The sequence below is a fragment of the Mercenaria mercenaria genome, chromosome 5, assembly GCF_021730395.1.
Source record: "Mercenaria mercenaria strain notata chromosome 5, MADL_Memer_1, whole genome shotgun sequence".
Taxonomy (NCBI): domain Eukaryota; kingdom Metazoa; phylum Mollusca; class Bivalvia; order Venerida; family Veneridae; genus Mercenaria; species Mercenaria mercenaria.
The window spans coordinates 71,443,157-71,466,149 of record NC_069365.1 but is presented as its reverse complement, the minus strand read 5'-3'; the positions used below and the strand labels follow the sequence as shown (position 1 = coordinate 71,466,149).

At 35.6% G+C, this 22,993-nt stretch overlaps 1 protein-coding gene across 8 annotated transcripts in view; it reads left to right on the top strand.

The window, feature by feature from the left end:
- LOC123557577 (palmitoyltransferase ZDHHC15B-like) overlaps positions 1-22,993 on the top strand; it is a 38,269-nt gene that overhangs the window by 7,529 nt on the left and 7,747 nt on the right. Inside the window, exons 5-11 of one of the 8 annotated variants that reach the window (XM_045349109.2) lie at positions 302-404; positions 3,307-3,427; positions 4,854-4,986; positions 10,326-10,452; positions 16,064-16,156; positions 20,778-20,893; positions 21,989-22,004. In XM_045349109.2, the coding sequence (XP_045205044.2) occupies positions 302-404; positions 3,307-3,427; positions 4,854-4,986; positions 10,326-10,452; positions 16,064-16,156; positions 20,778-20,893; positions 21,989-21,993 (698 nt within the window). In that variant the 3' untranslated portion in view covers positions 21,994-22,004. Of the gene's footprint in view, positions 1-301; positions 405-3,306; positions 3,428-4,019; positions 4,153-4,853; positions 4,987-10,325; positions 10,453-16,063; positions 16,157-20,777; positions 20,894-21,760; positions 21,828-21,988; positions 22,005-22,993 lie in introns of all 8 variants that reach the window. The other 7 variants (XM_045349106.2, XM_045349107.2, XM_045349112.2 and 4 more) reach the window with 7 other exon arrangements.

The window sequence follows — 22,993 nt, the reverse complement described above, 5'->3', positions numbered from 1 at the left end:
TTCAATAACGGGCATATTTTGTGACAGTCTGGCACTCCTGTTTCTTAAAAAAAAATATGTTTGGCCAGCACTGTCTTTTCCTTTGTTTCATAGATTTTATTATATCACATTATTATACGAGATTTATGTAGTGCACTTTTCATGATATATACATTCAAAAGTGCTTTACATTTTAAAGGTAAGATTTATGTTCGTTGGGATTTAATTTTGCAGAATTGACGCATCCACAGAATCTGTGAAAATCAGTCCCCATACGTTTAATTTTGATTTAACACTATAAACGCCATATTTCTGTTGACAGCGCCAAGATACTGTGAAAAATGTCGATGTATAAAACCAGATAGGTGTCATCATTGTTCAGTATGTGGTACCTGTGTGTTAAAGATGGATCATCATTGCCCATGGTATGTTTTAATTTCTTACTTTCATATGAGGCCTAAATAATTGTTTGTTTCTGGTATCCTGACCTACCCGAAATGTTTATATTGCCTTGGAGAATTGTTTTTTCAACATTCTGACAGAAAGTTGCAAAACTGCACTTTTTACGCGTTAAAATGGTCAGTGATGTTAGAAATCAGCTTACTGATGCTCTAAAGGCATAACCCCCTTACTTATATTCATATTATAATATCTTATATTATTATATATATAAAGTCTTACTTAATAAAAAAAACCCCCCCCCCCCCCCACCAAAAAAAAACAAGAACAAAAACTACCTACCCTGATTTTTAGCTCACCTGTCACAAAGTGACAAGGTGAGCTTTTGTGATCGCGCGTCGTCCGTCCGTGTGTGCGTCCGTAAACTTTTGCTTGTGACCACTCTAGAGGTCACATTTTTCATGGGATCTTTATGAAAATTGGTCAGAATGTTCACCTTGATGATATCTAGGTCAAGTTCAAAACTGGGTCACATGCCATCAAAAACTAGGTCAGTAGGTCTAAAAATAGAAAAACCTTGTGACCTCTCTAGAGGCCATATATTTCACATGATCTTCATGAAAATTGGTCAGAATGTTCACCTTGATGATATCTAGGTCAGGTTCGAAACTGGGTCACGTGGGGTCAAAAACTAGGTCAGTAGGTCTAAAAATAGAAAAACCTTGTGACCTCTCTAGAGGCCATATTTTTCATGAGATCTTCATGAATATTGGTCAGAATGTTCACCTTGATGATATCTAGGTCAAGTTTGAAACTGGGTCATGTGCCGTCAAAAACTAGGTCATTAGGTCTAAAAATAGAAAAACCTTGTGACCTCTCCAGAGGCCATATTTCTCAATGGATCTTCATGAAAATTGGTCAGAATGTTCAGCTTGATGATATCTAGGTCAAGTTCGAAACTGGGTCACATGGGGGTAAAAACTAGGTCAGTAGATCTAAAAATAGAAAAATCTTGTGACCTCTCTAGAGGCCATATTTTTCATGAGATCTTCATGAATATTGGTCAGAATGTTCACCTTGATGATATCTAGGTCAAGTTCGATACTGGGTCATGTGGGATCAAAAACTAGGTCAGTAGGTCTAAAAATAAAAAACCTTGTGACCTCTCTAGAGGCCATATTTCTCAATGGATCTTCATGAAAATTGGTCAGAATGTTCACCTTGATGATATCTAGGTCAAGTTCGAAACTGGGTCAAGTGGGGTCAAAAACTAGGTCAGTAGGTCTAAAAATAGAAAAACCTTGTGACCTCTCTAGAGGCCATATTTTTCAATGGATCTTCATGAAAATTGGTCAGAATGTTAACCTTGATGATATCTAGATCAAGTTCGAAACTGGGTCACGTGGGGTTAAAAACTAGGTCAGTAGATCTAAAAATAGAAAAACCTTGTGACCTCTCTAGAGGCCATCTTTTTCATGAGATCTTCATGAATATTGGTCAGAAGGTTCATCTTGATGATATCTAGGTCAGGTTTGAAACTGGGTCACGTGGGGTCAAAAACTAGGTCAGTAGGTCTAAAAATAGAAAAACCTTGTGACCTCTCTAGAGGCCATATTTCTCTATGGATCTTCATGAAAATTGGTGAGACTGTTCAGCTTGATGTTATCTAGGTCAGGTTCGTAACTGGGTCATGTGCCGTCAAAAACTAGGTCAGTAGGTCGAAAAATAGAAAAACCTTGTGACCTCTCTAGAGGCCATATTTTTCACAAGATCTTCATGAAAATTGGTGAGAATATTCACCTTGATGATATCTAGGTCAAGTTTAAAAGTGGGTCACGTGCCTTCAAAAACTAGGTCATTAGGTCAAATAATAGAAAAACCTTGTGACCTCTCTAGAGGCCATATTTTTCAATGGATCTTCATGAAAATTGGTCAGAACTTTTTATCTTGATGATATCTATGTCACATGTGCTGAAAAACTAGGTCACTTTGTCAAATAATAGAAATAACGACGTCATACTCAGTTCAACACTGGGTCATGTGGGGATAGGTGAGCGATTCAGGACCATCATGGTCCTCTTGTTTTAGCATATTACCGGAAACAATCTTTTTTTTTTAGGCCTGATCAGAGAGTAGTTTCACATTCCGTGCCCAATATTCATCAACATTCATCAGTTGAATGGCAATTATTCAGTGTTTTGCTTATATTGAACCATTTCTGGCCAAATTTTGCCTAGCTGTCTGTACATTTGTTGTCATTTTTTTGCAAATTTTTAGTACTAAATAGTAAATACATCTCAGACATTTCAATAAGCGCAGATGTGAAAACATGAAAATTAACATGCTTCGTTGCCAGCTGTTGTAATGTTTGTAGTAAAAGTCAATGCATTTGTAATCGTATTTCATTTATGGGAAATCGGATAGTGTACACTACCTTTACCTCGCTTAGCTCAGTAGGGAGAGCGCAGATCTCTGGATAGCGGGGTCGTCAGTTTGATCCCTGAGCAGGGCGTATGTTCTTCGTGATGATTTGATAAAAGACATTGTGTCTGAAATCCATCTTCCACCTCTGATTCATGTGGAGAAGTTGGCAGTTACTTGCGGAGAACAGGTTTGTACTGGTACAGAATCCAGGAATATTGGTTAAGTTAACTGCCTGCCATTACATAACTGAAATACTGTTGAAAAACAACGTTAAACCCAAAACAAACAAATATACACTACCTTTATATGGATAGAGGGAGTCAAATTGTAGACAGTTTGTACATGTTAAACTTGGCAAAGTTTGAAGATTTTTTTCCCAAAGCTTTTGTAATTTATGGGTAATATGCATCAGTGTTCCTGAAATAAGGCAAAAATAGCAAAAATTTGTCTCTTGTGAATTTTTCAGATTTTACAGTACTAAACTATTTTCTTCCTCTATTTCAGGGTAAACAACTGTGTGGGGTTTACTACTTATAAGTTTTTTGTGATGTTTTTGGGATATGCTTTAGTATACTGCATATATGTAGCACTTACATCATTGAAATATTTCATCTCATTTTGGTCGGTGAGTATATTCTTATATTGACCAAAATAGATGAGGTCTCCTTGGCCTTATGGCTAAGAAAGTATACTTCAGTCATTTAACCAGGTTCAGAAAGTTCTTGTCAGATTGAGTCTTGTGATGGTAAAATTTATTCTCTTGCGACATTTGAAGGTCAGTGGTTCTACCATGTTGCCAGTTCTTGCCTGAAATGATGCAGAGGCAGAGCATGTATTTTCTGATTTAACTAAATAATCTCTTTTTCCTGCCAAAACAGGGTATAAATATCAGACCGAAGTTAGCATAACCATCTCCGTTTCTGTCGTTTGTTGGAAGACAGATTCTACAATAATTGATATCATTTTCAATTCAGATGAGGACACATTTATCTGCTCCTTTGTGTTGATGTGAATTAATAGAGATATTGCCTGATAAATGTTTTTACAAGATTCATGACCTGATAATGGTTCAAATTAATTTTAAGATTTCAGCTTTTCATCCAATAGAATTTGTCTGACAACAATGAATATAAGAGCTTGAAAGTATATTATTACTCCTGATTAAACTTGCAGCTATTGTTAGTTTATTAATAGTTATCGATGTTATCTCTTTACAGGGAGGGGTTGGTCACAATATGGGAAAATTCCATATTCTATTCCTGTTTTTTGTTGCCGTGATGTTTGCTATAAGTCTTATATCACTTTTTGGATACCATTGTTACCTAACTGTTAAAAATCGTTCCACTCTAGGTAAGCTGGGCCTCATATTCATCAAACAACTTAAGTCTGAATCTTGGACTTCGACTTTTAAAAATGTTAAATATACTTTTTGTTCTGTAGATGTTATATTTACACAGATTGTAATGAAACTTTGCGTAAGAGTGCATTGGGCAGCTACAAACATCTCGGCGAAATTTCATGAGTATCAGTTTGAACTGAAAAAAATTATGGCAGATTGAATAAGTCTGAGTCTAAATTTCAGACTTGAATGTTGATGAATACAGTACCAGGAATATAGTGTATATAATGCATGCACTGAAACAAAGGGAGACAACCATTTTAACACAACAATGATGCTGGAATAATTTCAGTTTGAGGCTTGACATTGTGAAATCACAAATGCTCTAGGATTTATCAGTTGCATTAGGGCATAAAGTAAGATCCTGAGAAACAAATAAATGTTGGCCAAAACTACAAATTTCATCGTACAAAATGAGTGCCATTATTTTAGCAATATGAAACAACTAATATTCAGATGCAGTGGAAGGATGGGGAGCTTGGGGCTCTTCACAGGTGATCTTTAGCAGATTTAGTGCATGAATGTATTTTGGAAAGATATTCTGGTGATGAATTAGATCTCATAATTCAAAGCTCCAGCCATCTTTTGTTATTTAAATGGTTGTCTCTCTTTTATTTGATGGGATGTTACTGTTTCTTTTATTTATTTCCAGAAAGGGATCAACCACAATATGGGCCATTTTCATGTTTTATTCCTGTTTTTTGTTGCTGTGATGTTTGGTATAAGTCTAATTTCACTTTTTGGCTACCATATCTACCTTACAGTTAAAAATAGATCTACACTAGGTAATTGGTTTCCATTTGATCATATTTTTGTTTTGTATATTATATTTTCAATTTGTATAACCATGTTAGCTTTTATTCAGCCGTTTACTTTCTAACTTGCCTCTTGCCTCTGTGAGTTCGAGCCTTGCTCAGGTTGTCTTGTTAAGAGGCTTTCAGCTGGCTTGTGAAAAGTAGGTTCTACCCAGGTCCCCGTCAGTGCCTGAAGTAATGTCAGGGTGGCTACTTTAGGTATGCCATTACCATTGAAACTAGAAAGAGGCCGCATTACCACGACTGAGTCATAACTATGTCAGTGAGACTTTAAAAAACCTAACCATTACTATAAAATCATTAATATTTGTTGGGAACCAATTTTTGTGGATCTGTGGTTGATTCAATCCAGGAAATAAAATCCTAACACACAAAGTTGGGAAGTTGGGAGTTACTTGTTGAGATGTTAGTATGTTAAATCACACTAGTTTCTTTCCGAAGAACTGTTTAAACTGATATTAAAGCTCATGATGTTAAAAAAAGTTCATGAAAAATAATATGTGAGAAATCGAAACAGATCTGTCGAGAAAGAAAGCAGTTTGAAGTTTCAGAACCGGTTCAGTTGAAATTATCCTTATACCAACTTGATACTTCTTTGCTGAAATATGTTTAATAAGCTGCTTTTGTATCTGCATGCTGTTATTGTTCATTATTTTGCTCATTCCGGTCTGTCTATCCTGTCAGAATACCCAGATCACCATTTCACTTCTGTCAGTCATTTGTGGAGTAGATCTAGTTGAGTTTGTAACATTCAGACTAAATATTATGTTTGACTGTTGTTCTTAGCTGACCAGGATTGAATTAGGATTCAGTACATCAAAGGTCAAGGTCACAATTACATCGAGACTTAACACTTAATAAATGACTTATAATTTTGGCAGCCTAAGTATGTAAGAAGTCAAGGTCAAAGTGATCTTAAGACTGAGATGTGTTTCCAGTTATTAACTGGAGAATGTGTTTGCCTTTGATCACTTCTAATATTTAAGGCTAATAAGGGCAGAGGTCAGTGTTGCAATGGCATTATGGTTAGAAATAATTTTTTGTAAGTAACTTGTGAATTCTTTGACATGCAGCTATCATGATATTCCTTTGATCAAAAGATGTCCTCATTTTGTTTAGGAGGTCATTTTCTTACAGAAAAAAGGTCACAGTATTCTTGAGACTGAAAAAAATAGGCATATATCAGTTAACAATCATTTGACTTATATTGGATGTGATTTGACAAAATCGTCGGAAGACTTTTAGCTTAATATTAATGAATACGGGTAGATTACAAGTTCAGATCCTTTAGACTAGAATTTATTTAATTGTGACAGTGATAAAAAAGAGGTAAGGCCACACCAAATTGAAAAGTTGTTCATCGGATTTTTTAGCTCACCTGTCACAAAGTGACAAGGTGAGCTTTTGTGATCGTCCGTCGTCCGTCCGTCCGTGCGTCTGTGCGTGCGTGTGTGCGTCCGTAAACTTTTGCTTGTGACCACTCTAGAGGTCACATTTTTCATGGGATCTTTATGAAAGTTGGTCAGAATGTTCACCTTGATGATATCTAGGAAGTCTGAAACTGGGTCACGTGCCATCAAAAACTAGGTCAGTAGGTCTAAAAATAGAAAAACCTTGTGACCTCTCTAGAGGCCATATATTTCACAAGATCTTCATGAAAATTGGTCAGAATGTTCACCTTGATGATATCTAGGTCAAGTTCGAAACTGGGTCATGTGGGGTCAAAAACTAGGTCAGTAGGTCTAATGATAGAAAAACCTTGTGACCTCTCTAGAGGCCATATTTTCATGAGATCTTCATGAATATTGGTCAGAATGTTCACCTTGATGATATCTAGGTCAAGTTCGAAACTGGGTCACGTGGGGTCAAAAACTAGGTCATTAGGTCTAAAAATAGAAAAACCTTTTGACCTCTCTAGAGGCCATATTTCTCAATGGATATTCATGATAATTGGTCAGAATGTTCACCTTGATGATATCTAGGTCAAGTTCGAAACTGGGTCACATAGGGATAAAAACTAGGTCAGTAGATCTAAAAACAGAAAAACCTTGTTACCTCTCTAGAGGCCATATTTTTCATGAGATCTTCATGAATATTGGTCAGAATGTTCACCTTGATGATATCTAGGTCAAGTTTGATACTGGGTCATGTTGGATCAAAAACTAGGTCAGTAGGTCTAAAAATAGAAAAACCTTGTGACCTCTCTAGAGGCCATATTTCTCAATGGATCTTCATGAAAATTGGTCAGAATGTTCACCTTGATAATATCTAGGTCAAGTTCGAAACTGGGTCACGTGCGGTCAAAAACTAGGTCAGTAGGTCTAAAAATAGAAAAACCTTGTGACCTCTCTAGAGGCCATATTTTTCAATGGATCTTCAGGAAAATTGGTCAGAATGTTTACCTTGATGATATCTAGATCAAGTTTGAAACTGGGTCACGTGGGGTTAAAAACTAGGTCAGTAGATCTAAAAATAGAAAAACCTTGTGACCTCTCTAGAAGCCATATTTTTCATGAGATCTTCATGAATATTGGTCAGAATGTTCACCTTGATGATATCTAGGTCAGGTTCGAAACTGGGTCACGTGGGGTCAAAAACTAGGTCAGTAGGTCTAAAAATAGAAAAACCTTGTGACCTCTCTAGAGGCCATATTTCTCAATGGATCTTCATGAAAACTGGTGAGAATGTTCAGCTTGATGATATCTAGGTCAGGTTCGTAACTGGGTCATGTGCGGTCAAAAACTAGGTCAGTAGGTCTAAAAATAGAAAAACCTTGTGACCTCTCTAGAGGCCATATTTCTCAATGGATCTTCATGAAAACTGGTGAGAATGTTCAGCTTGATGATATCTAGGTCAGGTTCGTAACTGGGTCATGTGCGGTCAAAAACTAGGTCAGTAGGTCGAAAAATAGAAAAACCTTGTGACCTCTCTAGAGGCAATATTTTTCACGAGATCTTCATGAAAATTGGTGAGAATGTTCACCTTGATGATATCTAGGTCAAGTTTAAAAGTGGGTCACGTGCCTTCCAAAACTAGGTCATTAGGTCAAATAATAGAAAAAGCTTGTGACCTCTCTAGAGGCCATATTTTTCAATGGATCTTCATGAAAATTGGTCAGAATTTTTTATCTTGATGATATCTAGGTCACATGTGCTCAAAAACTAGGTCACTATGTCAAATAATAGAAATAACGACGTCATACTCAGTTCAACACTTGGTCATGTGGGGATAGGTGAGCGATTCAGGACCATCATGGTCCTCTTGTTTCTGAAAATATTGAGGCGGCGAGTGAAAAAATAATTTAAATATTTTTTTGTTTTTGAGAAAATCAGGAGCGAGCGAAGAAATATATTTGTCTTGTTTTGGCTCTCGATTAACTAATAAAAGCCCTTAGAATAGAATGTACAGGCCTTTTACATTAGAAATAATTCACCAGGGATTGAGAAAACATGGGTACATTTTGGTTTGAGTACATTTTGACCTGCAGAAGCACAACAATGCGAACTCGTGGAAAAAGGTAATAGTATTGGAATACAATATAGTGTAATCAAATAATGTATGCGTTTGAAAATGCTGTTAGAAAATATGTAATATACAACAATGCATAACCTTAAACCATAATCATAAAATAGATATGTGACTTGAATATTTACTGCTATGAAAATGTAGCATTTTTAGCTCAACTTTTCCGAATCCGATTTTCGAAGTTTTTGATAAAGTCAAGTATCTCTGTTACCATCAAAGCATTTTACTTGAAACTTAAAATAGTTATTTACTATCAAAGTCTACACCAGGAGAAACAGTGTCCATAACTCTGATTTGAATTTTGACAGAATTATGCCACTTTTTAACTTAGAATTTTTTTGGTTAAAGTTTTAAATAACATCCAATAACTTTGTTACTTTCAAAGCTATTGACTATTATGCCCCTTTTACTGGCACTCTAATTCAGAATCAAGCACTGAGAAAAGTCGAACATGCTGTCTTACGGACAGCTCTTGTTCTAACTTTAAACCTTCTTTACGGATTAAATTTGTTGAAATAAAGTCTCAATTAAGGTCTGAAACGGAGATTAACGTGAATTCACATTATTCTACTCGAGGATTGAAAAATTTGAAGATCTAAATTGGTCTGAACACAACTCATAATGTAAATTCCTTACCCCACCCACTTTCGTATGAAATGCTGATCATTTTGACGACAAAAAACAGAAAACAGAAAAGTGATATGCATTAGTATGTATTTACCCTTACCAAAATAATGTAGATTGATGTTATCAAATAAATTAGTGTGCGTTTTCATCCAATTTTCAATGAAATAGGTCCAATTTTTGTAGCAACTCAATTTGGTAAACATTGGAAGAAAATTACGTAACTGCATAAGGGGAAATAACTTTAATGCAACTAAATATAAGTGTCCTGATATATTATAGACGAAATGTATTTATTGTGATTAAAGTCCATTTTAGAACAGTCTGGAACTGGAATTATAAGCATTTGTACACTGTTACGTCCGTAAAATGTAGCGCACCAAAAAATTTTGCCTTGAATTTTTTCAATGGGGCGAGCGCAAGCCAAAAACAAACAAAAAATATTTTTTTTGTGTTTCTGAAAATATACAAGCGGCAAATCCGATGAACAACTTTTTAATTTGGTGTGGCCTAAAGTTTATTAGGAAGTGTTGGGTATAAATCCTGACAAGAATAGAATTTGACCAGATATTGTTCTGTCAATAACTACAGTACAAGTACTGGTCTGAAATCATGGAATCAATCAGCGTCGTTGACATAATAAGTGTCATTTTTCTCTTTAATCTATGTGAAATAAATTGGTTAAAGTAATAACAATGGAAAGAAATCTTGTATAATAACAGATTGTTCATGCAATAGTTTAGGAACAGTTACTTGTCTTCATGTAAATTTTCATTTTAATACAGTTTCATCAAAGTTTTCAGAGAGCTCAGTTTCTACTTTAGCACCATTTTGAAAAAAGTTGATTAAACATTTAAAGACTTACATTTCAAGACATTGTTTTGAGTAAAATTGTTCTTGAAAAAGTAAAATTGTACATGAAAAGTCCTTGAATTTTGTCTTGGATGTTCTGTTTGAAGCATTTAATCTTATCATACAAGCTAATGCTTATAATTAAGTACTGGAATTCACTACACATACTCCCTAGTAGGAAAGCATTTGTACTGAGCATACAAACGACAGTTTTAAACCCTATTCTGCAAAGTTTGTTTTTATTTCAATTTTTCTCTGCCTTTACAAAGAATAAATGTAATAGTATTAACTTTTCCTTATATTTTCAGAGTCTTTTAGATCACCTATATTCCAGTCGGGGCCAGACAAAAATGGCTTCAGCCTGGGAAAGTACAATAACTTTATAGAAATATTTGGAGAGAATAAGAAGCTATGGTTTATTCCAGTATTTACAAGGTAAACTTGCATGTCTAATTGCAGTGCTCATGATATTAGCATAGTGTTTGAGGAAAATTAACCATTCATCCAAACTTTTTCATAGAAAATTATTGTTTATTTGAAACCTTTAAACAGAAAATTATCATTTTACCTTTTCACTTAAACTTATCATTTATTTAAAAGTTACAATTTATTTCAAGCCTTTTCACTTATATTATCATTTCGCCTTTCCACAGAAAATTATTATTCATTTAAAGCCTTTTCACAGAAACCTATCATTTTGCCTTTTCGCAGATATTATCATTCCGCCTTTCCATAGAAAGTTATCATTAGCCCACCATCTGATGATGGTGGGCTATTCAAATCACTCTGCGTCCGTGGTCCGTCGTCCTTCCGTCCGTCCGTCCGTCCGTCCGTCCGTCCGTCATTCCGTCCGTCCTTCCGTTAACAATTTCTCGTTATCGCATCTCCTCAGAAACTACCAGGGGAATTTTGACCAAACTTTGTCAGAATGATGTATTGGTACCCTAGTTGTGTCCCCCTGAAAATCAGACTGGTTCAACAAATTTTTAGTAAGTTATGGCCCTTTGTTTATTTCTATAATTTACATAGATTTATATAGGGAAAAACTTTGAAAATCTTCTTACCCCAAACCACAGAGCCTAGGGCTTTGATATTTGGTATGAAGCATCATCTAGTGGTCTTCTACCAATATGATTCAAATTATTTCCCTGGGGTGTAATATGGCCCCGCCCCGGGGGTCACATGGTTTATATAGACTTATATAGGGAAAAACTTTGAAAAACCTCTTGTCCAAAACCACAGGGCCTAGGGCTTTGATATTTTGTATGTGACATCATCTAGTGGTCTTCAACTAAGATTGTTCAAATTATCCCCCTAGGGTCAAATATGGCCCCGCCCCGGGGGTCATATGGTTTACATAGACTTATATAGGGAAAAACTTTGAAAATCTTCTTGTCCAAACCACAGAGCCTAGGGCTTTGATATTTGTAATGTAGCATCGTCTAGTGGTTCTCTACCAAGTTTGTTAAAATTATCCCCCTAGGGTCAGATGTGGCCCCGCCCTGGGGGTCACATGGTTCATATAGACTTATATAGGGAAAAGCTTATAAAAACTTCTTGTCAATAACCTACAACATTCAGATTTGGACCACATGTATGGTTTTGAGTGGCAAGATGAACCTTGACATGAGTTGACCTTGATTTTGACCTAGTGACCTACTTTCACATTTCTGTAGCTACAACCTTCAAATTTGGACCACATGCATAGTTTTGTGCACTGAAATAAACTTTGACCTTGACATTGACCTAGTGACCTACTTTCACATTTTTGAAGGTACAGGCTTCAAATTTGGACCACATGTATAGTTTTGTATTCTAAAATAAAATTTGACCTTGATTTTGACCTAGTGACCTACTTTCACATTTCTCAAGCTACAGCCTTCAAATTTGGACCACTTGCATAGTTTTGTGTACCGAAATGAACTTTGACCTTAAGGTTGACCTAGTGACCTACTTTCAGATTTTTGTAGCTATAGGCTTCAAATTTAGACCACATGAATAGGATTGTGTACCGAAACAAACTTTGACCTTGATATTGACCTAGTGACCTACGTTCACATTTTTGAAGGAACAGGCTTCAAATTTGGACCACATGCATAGATTTGTGTTGTGAAGTGAAATTTGACCTTGATTTTGACCTAGTGACCTACTTTCTCATTTCTCAAGCTACAGCCTTCAAATTTGGACCACTTGCATAGTTTTGTGTACCGAAATAAACTTTGACCTTAAGATTGACCTAGTGACCTACTTCCAAATTTCTCAAACTACAGTCTTTAAAATTGATGCACATGCATAGTTTTGTGTACAAAGAACTTTGTCCTTGAAATTGATCTAGTGACCTACTTTCACATTTCTCAAGTTACAGCTTTCGAATTTAGACGACATGCACAGTGTTGTGTACGGAAATGAAATTTGACCTTGAGCTAGTCAGTAAGTCTTGAAATTTGGAACACACAAAAACGACACATTGGTGGGCGCCAAGATCACTCTGTGATCTCTTGTTTATTTAAAGCCTTTTTACAGTATCTCTACCATGGGACATCTCTTGGCCAGTTTCTAAAAGGATATATCAGCAATAAGGAGCTTGTCTGTATTATGCATTATATTTTTACCATATAAAGATAAGTACTGATACTGAATCCAGAAAAACGTTCGGGAGGGATTCTGACCGGTCGATTAATAAAAAAATCGCTTGAACGATGTCGACTGTAGTTACATAGTTACAAATGTAGATCTACCAGTAGTTTGAACTTATTATTTTGTACATGCAGTATACCAGTAAATACCAGTTGTTAAGTCATGCATGAAAATCCTCACTGTCAATTGGTTAAAAATACATGTAACTATCCTTAGCACATTGATACCCCTGTTATGTATTCACACTAAGTATAAAGTATTACCTATGTGCTCGAAATACTGCCGATTGGATAAATTTTGCGTCATTTTTATTTGACAATTCTGTAGAGATCATGCTTTGGCTAGATATTGCACTTCATGACGGTTTTTTCTTTTGGTGAAAGTGCTGATTAATATGCACCATTTTGAATTTGCTTGTCTCTTGATACGCGAAAATTCTAAAAAAAATCGCAAATTATACCCAATCTGCAGTTGATCTTGAATTGTCATTTTTGACTGATTCGCACAAATTTGATCAGTTTTGTGTGAGGGATGAACAGTTTTAACTTTTGTCTTCTAGGATGATCTATTTCACTACTACTATTTCACTTAGCAGAAACACAAGAAAAAAAATGCCTGTTTGCATCCTCTATCAAATGAATAATTTTCCATGGTCTTTATAACTTATAAATGTTTTCATTAAGATAATTTTATGTACTTATTAACATTTTGATGCATATCTTTTGCGAATATTTTTTTATTAGCTCACCTGTCACATAGTGACAGGGTGAGCTTTTGTGATCGCCCTTTGTCCGTCATCCATCTGTCCACAATTTCCTTGTGAACACAATAGAGACCACTTTTGTAATTGATTTTAATCAAACTTGCACACAACTTGTATGGGCATAATATCTCGGTTCCTTACAAAAACTGGCTAGATCCCATCATGGGTTCCAGAGTTATGGCCCCTTGAAGGGCCAGAATTTGCTATTTTTGGCTTGTGAACGCGATAGAGACCACATTTTGCAATCAACTTTAATCAAACTTAAACACAACTTGTATTGGCATAATATCTCAGTTCCTTTCGAAAACTGGCCAGATCCCATTATGGGTTCCAGAGTTATGGCCCCTTAAAGGGCCAAAATTTGCTATTTTGGCTTTTGCAGCCATATAGAGACTTCATCTATGGTTTGATTTGATACAAACTTGCAAAATATCTTCAATAACAATAAATCTTGGATTCCATGATGAATCTGTCAGATCCAATCATAGGTTCCGAGTTACAGCCCCAGATTTACCCCTAAAAGAGCCAAAGTTTGGTAATTTTTACCTTGTGAACATGATAGAAGTGATATTTTATATTTGATTTTAACCACACTTACATACAACTTAAGTCACAATAAGATCTTGATCCCTTTGGAAAATGGGCTAGATTCCATCATGCGTTCTAGAGTTACTGCCACTGAAAGGGGCAAAATTTTCTATTTTGGCTCTTTCAGCCATATAGAGGTTTCATTTATGCTTTGATTTGATACAAACTTGCACAGAATGATTATCTTGATGATCTCTAGGACTGGATTGAAACTGGGTCATGTCAGGTCAAAAACTAGGTCATCAGGTCAAATCAAAAGAAAACCTTGTTTACACCCAAGGGGGCTGCATTTATGACCCTAGCTTCATGAAACTTGGTTAGAATGTTTATCTTGATTGTCCCTAGGCCAACTTTGAAACTGGGTCATATGGGGTCAGAAACTAGGTCATCAGGTCATATGGAAGGAAAAGCTTGTTAACACTCTTGTTCATTTGATGTGCATGAAACTTTGTCAGAATGTTTGTCCGCATGAAATATCGTATGAATTTTTATCTGGGTCATGTGGGGTCAAAAACTAGGTCACCAGGTCAAATCAAAGAAAAATCTTATTTACACCCAAGGGGGCACATTTTTTATTCTATCTTGATAAATTTTGGTCAGAAAGTTTATCGTTAAGTCTTGGAAGATTTCAAACCTGTGTCACTTGGGGTCAAAAACTAGGTCACTAGGTCAAATCATAGGAAAAGCTTTATACACTTTTTTGCTCCAGTCTTCCTGAAACTTTGTCAGAATGTTTGTTTTCATGAAATTTTGGACAAGTTCGAATCTGGGTCATGTGTGGTAAAAAACTAGGTCACTTGGTCAAATCAAAGAAAATGCTTTTTTACACTCAAGAGGCCACGTTTTTTGGTCCAATATTAATGAAAATTGGTCAGAATATAAGTCTCCATGAAATCACTAGGTAAAACATGTTTACACTGTTATGGTGTGTTACACAGATGAGCGGCCTAGGGCCATCTTGGCCCTCTTGTTTACATGTAGTGTGGTTTAAGTCTTTGATAAGTTGTGGAAGTTGAGAGTGAAATAAGTTTTTTATGCCCCCAGCATCTACTGATGCGGGAGGCATCTAGTGATTGTCCTGTCCGTCCGTTCATTCGTTCGTTCTTGCGTCCGTACGAGGTTAACCAAATGGGACCGTTTCGTCTAGGATCAATACCCCTTACTAGAATTACTTGATACTAATGCAGATGTAACCTATGACCATTCCTCATCTTCAGACATACCTGACCTCAGTTTGACTTTGACCTTGACCTCATTTTGGACTTAGGTTGCTTTATTTAGGTCATCTCTTGGTTAACCAAATGGGACCGTTTCGTCTAGCATCAGTACCGCTTACAAGAACGAATTGATAGTTATACAGATGTAACCTGTGACCATTCCTCATCTTCAAACATCACCTGACTGTGACCTTGACCTCATTTTGGACTTAGGTTGCTTTATATGGGCCTTAACATTACAAGAATGAATTGATACTAATGCAGATGTAACCTGAGACCATTCCTCATCTTCAAACATCACCTGACCTCAGTTTGACCTTGACCTTGTTTTGGACTTATGTTGCTTTGTATCGACAAGGATGCCACCGGGGGCATCAAGCGTTTTATTGAACGCAGCTCCTTGTTTAGAGATGTCAAGCTTATTTTGTCTAACTGCTTATATAGTTATCTGTATAAGATACATTGAAGCTAGTTCTTGCTCTTGTTTGTTACTGTAATTACCTTTGGATAATGCACACTTTTTACTCCAAAGTCCTTTTCATAGCTACTGTTATATGCACCTTATCCAAATTGAGGGTTTTCCTTTATTGTTCTTAAAATATACAGTAAAATATAGATCCCTGGAGCTCACAAAGAGACAAGCAAAATGCTCCAAGTTGTCCAGGGCCGTCCAAACACAAAAAATATAAGGGAAACATACATTACTAGAACAAGCAAGGAGAGGTTGTAGTGTAACATTCTAGAGGGAAAAACTCTGAATTTTCAACTATTAATTATAGTAGAAATTAACAAATCCAAATATTAATGTTCAAGTGTGTATCACCTTGTTTTGGGTTTACAGTGAAGGAGATGGGGTGACTTTCCCAACACCAACAACCAGTACGTCAAGTTCTTATCAAACAATGGGAACCACGAGCCCATCGACAATTCCAAGGTCAGGCCATCAAATTTAGTTTGCTAGCAGTTATAATATTCTAACCAAGTTTACTTATGCATTAGTAACAAACCAGGACTTGAACCAACAAATTTTGAAATAACTTTTTTGTGCACAATGGAAGTTACACGGTTTGAAATTCGAAAAAATTAGGACCCTTATTGTGAAATATTTTCATTCAGGTGGCGGCTATAAGAAGGCTTAATTCCTTTGAATATGCGTGAAAAATCAATTAAGATGATTTAAAATTGTTGGAATAGTTTAATAAAAAAAAGATGCCTCACTGGAAGAGTGATTAATTTTGCTGATTTTTAACCACTTGCTCTTCGACTGTCTGTTGGAGCCACGCCCACCTGTGCCTGAAATAATACCCCGAGTAGTTCCACGTTTATAGAAGTGCAAAATGCATTGTGTCTGTGAAAACAAAACAAACAGTTATAGAATAACAAAGTCCTGTTTTGCTAAAGGAAGAGATTTAAGAATATTTTCATACATGTCAATACAAATCAGATTTTTACTGAACAACCATTTTTAATTTGAAAAAGTATAAGATAATAATAGTTACAGGAAATATTCTTAGATCTGTTTTCTGCATGTACATTGTTGTAAAATTTAGTATTAACATTCACTATGTACAGGTGTAAACATTATTGTGTTTTCTGCATGTCTGGTGTTTATTTTTAGATGTTTACAAGATATTGCGCAATTTGATGCCCTGACTTTGAAAGTGTTGTATTTACTGTATATTTATAACATGATTTCTTTGCAAAATTTGCTCTATGACAGTTTAAGGTGGTGATGGAGGCTAGAGACATTTGTTTGAATTATTGATGAAGATAAACCATATCAATTTGAAGTCATAGTGCCATATATTATACATTCATTCTCAGATGAGGAAGTTTTCATTTGCATTCGGAGGGCTACCTTCTGTATCCCTCATTACTGAACCCTTTGTACAATGGGACCCTTCTTCATTGAAACCTCTATGCTGTTGAAATCCTCTTTGCAGAAACCCCTAGTAAAGTGGAACCCAGACAAACTGAAATTTTGTACCAGTCTGGAATAAGCTTGTTGTAATAAATATTCCTTCAAAACTTAAATTTTCATTTGGTACTGAGATGTTTTGGTTTAGTGGGGTTACTGTTGTAGAGTTTAAAGCTTATGTTTGCTCTTGTTTTTGGCGTTTGCTTATTTGGGAAAAGAGGCTATGCATGTTGCTTTACATATTTCATTATGCATACTTATTGCACTTCAATTAATAGCATTCAATGATATTGGGTAACAGTGGTGCAGCATGCTATAGTCCGTCATGGGCATAAATTTCCATTCTTTTGTAACTTTTTAGCTCACCTGAGCACAAAGTGCTCATGGTGGGCTATTGTGATCACACTGTGTCCGTCGTGCGTGCGTCAAGTTGTCCGTTTGTCATCAACATTTGTGTTTAAACGACATCTCCTCCAAAGCCAATGAATGAATTTTGATGAAACTTGGCCATGATGTTCCTTGGATGGTCCTCTACCAATGTTGTTCAAACGGTTCTGCTTGGTAGCACATAGGGGCTGCTAGAGCTAAAATAGAAAAAACTTCAAACGATACTCCTCCTAAACCAATGGTCAGATTTTGAAATAATTTCACACAAATGGTCCTTATGTCACCCTCTACCAAGATTGTTCAGATTATACTGATTCGTCAAAAAACATGGCTGCTGGAGGGCGTGGTCACTTTTCCCTATATGTATATAGTGGAAACTTTAAAAATCTTCTTGTGTGAAACTGCTTGCCTGATTTAAGAATAATTTTACACGTAGTCAAATGGTCCTTGTGTGATCCTCTACCAAGATTGTTCAAATTATTTTGATTCGTCAAAAAACATGGCCACCAGAGGGCAATCAGGGCATGGTCACTTTTCCCTATATGTATATAGTGGAAACTTTAAAAATCTTCTTATGTGAAACTGCTGGCCTGATTTTAGACTAATTTTACACAAATGGTCCTTGTGTGACCCTCTACCAAGATTGTTCAGATTATTTCGATTCGTCAAAAAACATGGCCACCAGAGGGCGTGGTCACTTTTCCCTATATGTATATAGTGGAAATTTTAAAATCTTCTTGTTTGAAACTGCAAGCCTGATTTTAAAATGATTTTACACTAATGTTTCTTGTGTGACCCTCTACCAAGATTGTTCAAATTATTCCAATATGTCAAAAAAAATGGCCGCCAGGGGGCGTGGTCACTTTTCTTCTCTGAATCAATAATAGCAAGAGCCTTGATATTTGGCATGTGATATCAGATTTATAATGTGTACCATAATTGTTCAGATTATTGCCCTAGGTTCAAAAGTGTGTGACATGCATATAATATAGGCTAACATAGAAGAAAACCTAACTCTGTACTTATACAAACACACTTGAAGCCTTGTACACAGGTGAGTGCTTTAGGGTCGATGACCCTCTTGTTTTTCCAGGATAATGTGAAAAGTTTATACACGGGAGTGACAATAAAACATTGCACTTTTGCTTAACTGTCAGGGTAGCTCTATACATAGAACACAAGATTGTCAGTTTAAAGGTTGCAAGTTTGATACAATCCTCAGACAAAATGAAAATTTGGTAGAAGAGCAAGTACCTGAAGTCAGTAATCCTTGGGGAGGTTGTCATTTTCTGTGAAATCATAAATATTCGTGGGGGACTGATTTTCATGGATTTCGTGGTTATGCAATACTATGAAATAAAATTGCAATGAACATATAAAATTACCATGCTAAGTTTCTAAAATGGACTGGGCAGTACCATTTATTAGCTCATCTGATTTTTTGAAAAAAAATGATGAGTTATTGTCATCACTTGAGCGGTTGTCGGCGTCGGCGTCGGCGTCGGCGTCTGCGTCGGCGTTGCCTGGTTAAGTTTTATGTTTAGGTCAGCTTTTCTCCTAAACTATCAAAGCTATTGCTTTGAAACTTGGAAGACTTGTTCACCATCATAAGCTGACCCTGTATAGCAAGAAACATAACTCCATCTTGCTTTTTGCAAGATTTATGGCCCCTTTTGTACTTAGAAAATATCAGATTTCTTGGTTAAGTTTTATGTTTAGGTCAACTTTTCTCCTAAACTATCAAAGCTATTGCTTTGAAACTTGGAATACTTGTTCACCATCATAAGCAGACCCTGTACATCAAGAAACATAACTCCATCTTGCTTTTTGCAAGAATTATTGCCCCTTTTGGACTTAGAAAATCAGTTTTCTTGGTTAAGTTTTATGTTTAGGTCAACTTTTCTCCTAAACTATCAAAGCTATTGCTTTGAAACTTGGAATACTTGTTCACCATCATAAGCAGACCCTGTACATCAAGAAACATAACTCCATCCTGCTTTTTGCAAGATTTATGGCCCCTTTTGGACTTAGAAAATATCAGATTTCTTGGTTAAGTTTTATGTTTAGGTCAACTTTTTCTCTTAAACTATCAAAGCTATTGCTTTGAAACTTGCAACACTTGTTCACCATCATAAGCTGACCCTGTACAGCAAGCAACATAACTCCATCCTGCTTTTTGCAATAATTATTGCCCCTTTTGGACTTAGAAAATCATTTTCTTGGTTGAGTATTATGTTTAAGGCAACTTTTCTCATCAACTATCAAAGCTATTGCTTTAAAACTTGCAACAGTTTTTCACAATCATAAGTGGACACTGTACATCAAGAAACATAACTCTATCCTGCTTTTTGCAAGAATGATGGCCCTTTTCAGAATAGAAAATCATGGGTAGGACAATATTTCTATTATACAAAAAAAAATCAGATGAGCGTCAGCACCCGCAAGGCGGTGCTCTTGTTATTCGAAGGTGCATTCAATGAAAATCTACTGAATGAATTGCGAACAGTGCAGACCAAGATCAGCCTGTACAGACAAATAAGCTGATCTTGGTCTGCACTGGTTGCAAAGACAGAATCACTTGCAAGCAGCAGGCTATAAAGGTTACAAATTTTTATCCCCGCGAAATAGCATTTTTGTTCAAAATTTCATGCCCATGAAATGAATGATTGAAATATTTGCAGGAAACAGGTTAGTACTGGTACATATTATAATACCATTAGAATATGAAAAACTTGTAAAATACTCAAAAATGTGTGTTATGAAAAAATGCTTGCAATGTTGTATAAATGGCCATTTGAATCTGCTTTCCATGTTGTGTGACTTGATTAAATTTGAGAATCTTTCAGTTTCAGTAAATATTAGATGTGATAAGACTTGGAGTAGAGTACGGTATAAAATTCATATCTTTTGAAAATTTACTGTATGTAAAGATCTTATGCACTGCAACTGTAGTGGTTGCTTTTCCTACAGGATGTGCCAGAAATTATTTTCTTGTGTAAAGCTTAATGAATTTCACATGAAACCATTGTACACTGTTAGGGACTGATTTTAATGGATTTCAAAGTTTTGCCTATCCATGAAATTTAATTCTTCTGAACAAATGAAATTTCCACTGAAAGTAGCCATTTTTGGCAGAAACTTGAAATGTTGTACATACACATAAATGATTTCACAATTTATCCTAAATGTGAAATTATACACTGCTTTTATCTGTATAAAATTAAATTCTACAGTTGCTGTTATTTTGCAGTTCTGGAGATGGTGTAACATATCCAACTCGTACTGTAGATCTGGATAGTGATGGGTTATTGGCTGATAGACAGCGCTGGATGGAAGAAGGAGATCTAGATTCTAATATCACAAATGGTAACTAGATTTGTATATCACAAAATTCATTACTGAATCTAAGACCACTGGTTAGCTAAATATGTTTATAGGCTGCTGTTACGTATAACTGAAATACTGTTTAAAACTGCATTAAATGAAAACAAATAAGTAAAAACAGTAATGTAAAATGCAATCCAACTAAATTACAAACAGTCCCAATTTACAGGAAAGATAGTGAAATAGAACTCTTGCAGCCATTGATCACTGTAAAATGTTTTTTTCATGTTGCTTAAAATTTGCAATTTGATGGTGAATGAAGAAGATAATACTATCTGTAACACATAAGTCTCTTAAGGTCCCAAGGGATGGGGCAAATAATGCTCAAGTTTTTGAGCTATCCAAGCAGAAAATATAAGGAAAATGACCGGGACTATGTTAATAGCTTGTGTGAGTCATGAGCACTGTTTCACTGTATTTATTTACAACTGTTGTCTATTTTGGAGTAAAGTAAGTAAGCGGAAAAGCAAAATCATTATTACCCAGTATACAGTAATAAAAGTAGGAATGGCTGGTTTTATCTGAAATTGGCAAACTTCTTTCTGTTAAGATGCTTGATTAAACATGCAGAAAAAGAACCTCAGTGTTTTGAACTTCTTTTATATTTATCTTCCATAGTGGTTTGGCTGTTGCGGCTAGACATCAGGCTTTAGAATGCATTAAAATGACCTGCACACAGCTCTGTATTACTAAATTTTGTAACTTTAGCGCAAAAAGTAACTAACTGCATTGACTTAAAGGAGAAGATAATCACTTTTTGCGCCAAGTTGGCATAATGCACTATACTTACGTGAAAATAATAAATAAACGCATTGCAGTTTGTGATAAAAGACTGTTTTTACATTTTAGGAGCAAACAAAATGTCGTCATCTAATCAGAACTTGATCACCTCTCTCCAGGAATGATCTTTCTTTATGTAAACAATGTTTTTGTCATAAAATATTGTCCCTGTATGTGTTATTTTTCAATTTATTTTCCCCTTCTTTTCATTTTCTTTTTGTATTTGCACCAGCTGAAAATGTAGAATTATTAAGACTAAAGTTAGTAGGTTTACGTAGTTTAATTGTCAAATTACAGTATAGTTTCCTTTATGGTAAGTTTCGTTGTTTTTTGCATTCAAAATATTGTCTGTTGAAACGAGAAATTTTCTGGTGTATACTGTTTGTATTTCATGATCAATTTCTTATTTACTTCCTTTTCTCAAATTTATTGTACCCCAGATACAAAGTATATGGAAGCTACATCAGAATCACACATTTTCATTGTGTCAGTCCATAAACCAAAGTTAGATTCAATTGCTAATCTCATCCAGACAGCATACAATGTGTAAAACCCAGGTCAAAGATCAAATAGCTTCAATTTTTGTCTGGTGTACAACCTAGGTCCACTTCATTATCTTCTTAACCTTTTGAAGAATTTTCATAAAACAAGCGTTAATTATCAGTCTCATCGAAACAACATGCAGAGTGTTCAACCCAGGTCATTAGATTCAAGGCCAAGGTCACACTTTTAATACTTCAACAAATCAAGTGTGAAGGTTTTACACATTATTGCATACTGCATTATTTTTGTATATGAAAGTAATAATTAGTCAGCAATGAAACTTCTATGTGATCTGTTGAATTATGTGCCATTGGACTTAGTCATAATAAGCATGTTGAATATGGTTGCATGAAAATATGCGGTCAGAACTTCTTTCAAAGCAACGAAACTTTATACGTGTGATCACCACCTGACCAGTTTTTAGGGACAATTAAGGCATTGCAGAGTTATGTGCATTATGTATTACTGGTGCATAGACAGTAGAGGTGGGAACCGTTCAAAACTACAGTTGCAACGGAACTTTATGTACATGATCACAATAAAGAGTGTTTTTGTGCATGACATATTATTAGGGTCAGTTGAGTTATGCCCTTGAACTATGTAAAAATTCTTCATTACCTCTGACAAAGCGATGTTGTGGCTCCAGTTTTTACATATTTTCAGTATGTTTCAAAACTATCGAACATTTTCTTGTGTTTATAAGCTTAATGTTGTTTGCATTTTTATTTTCCAAGAAATATCTCATCTTGGGAATGCCAG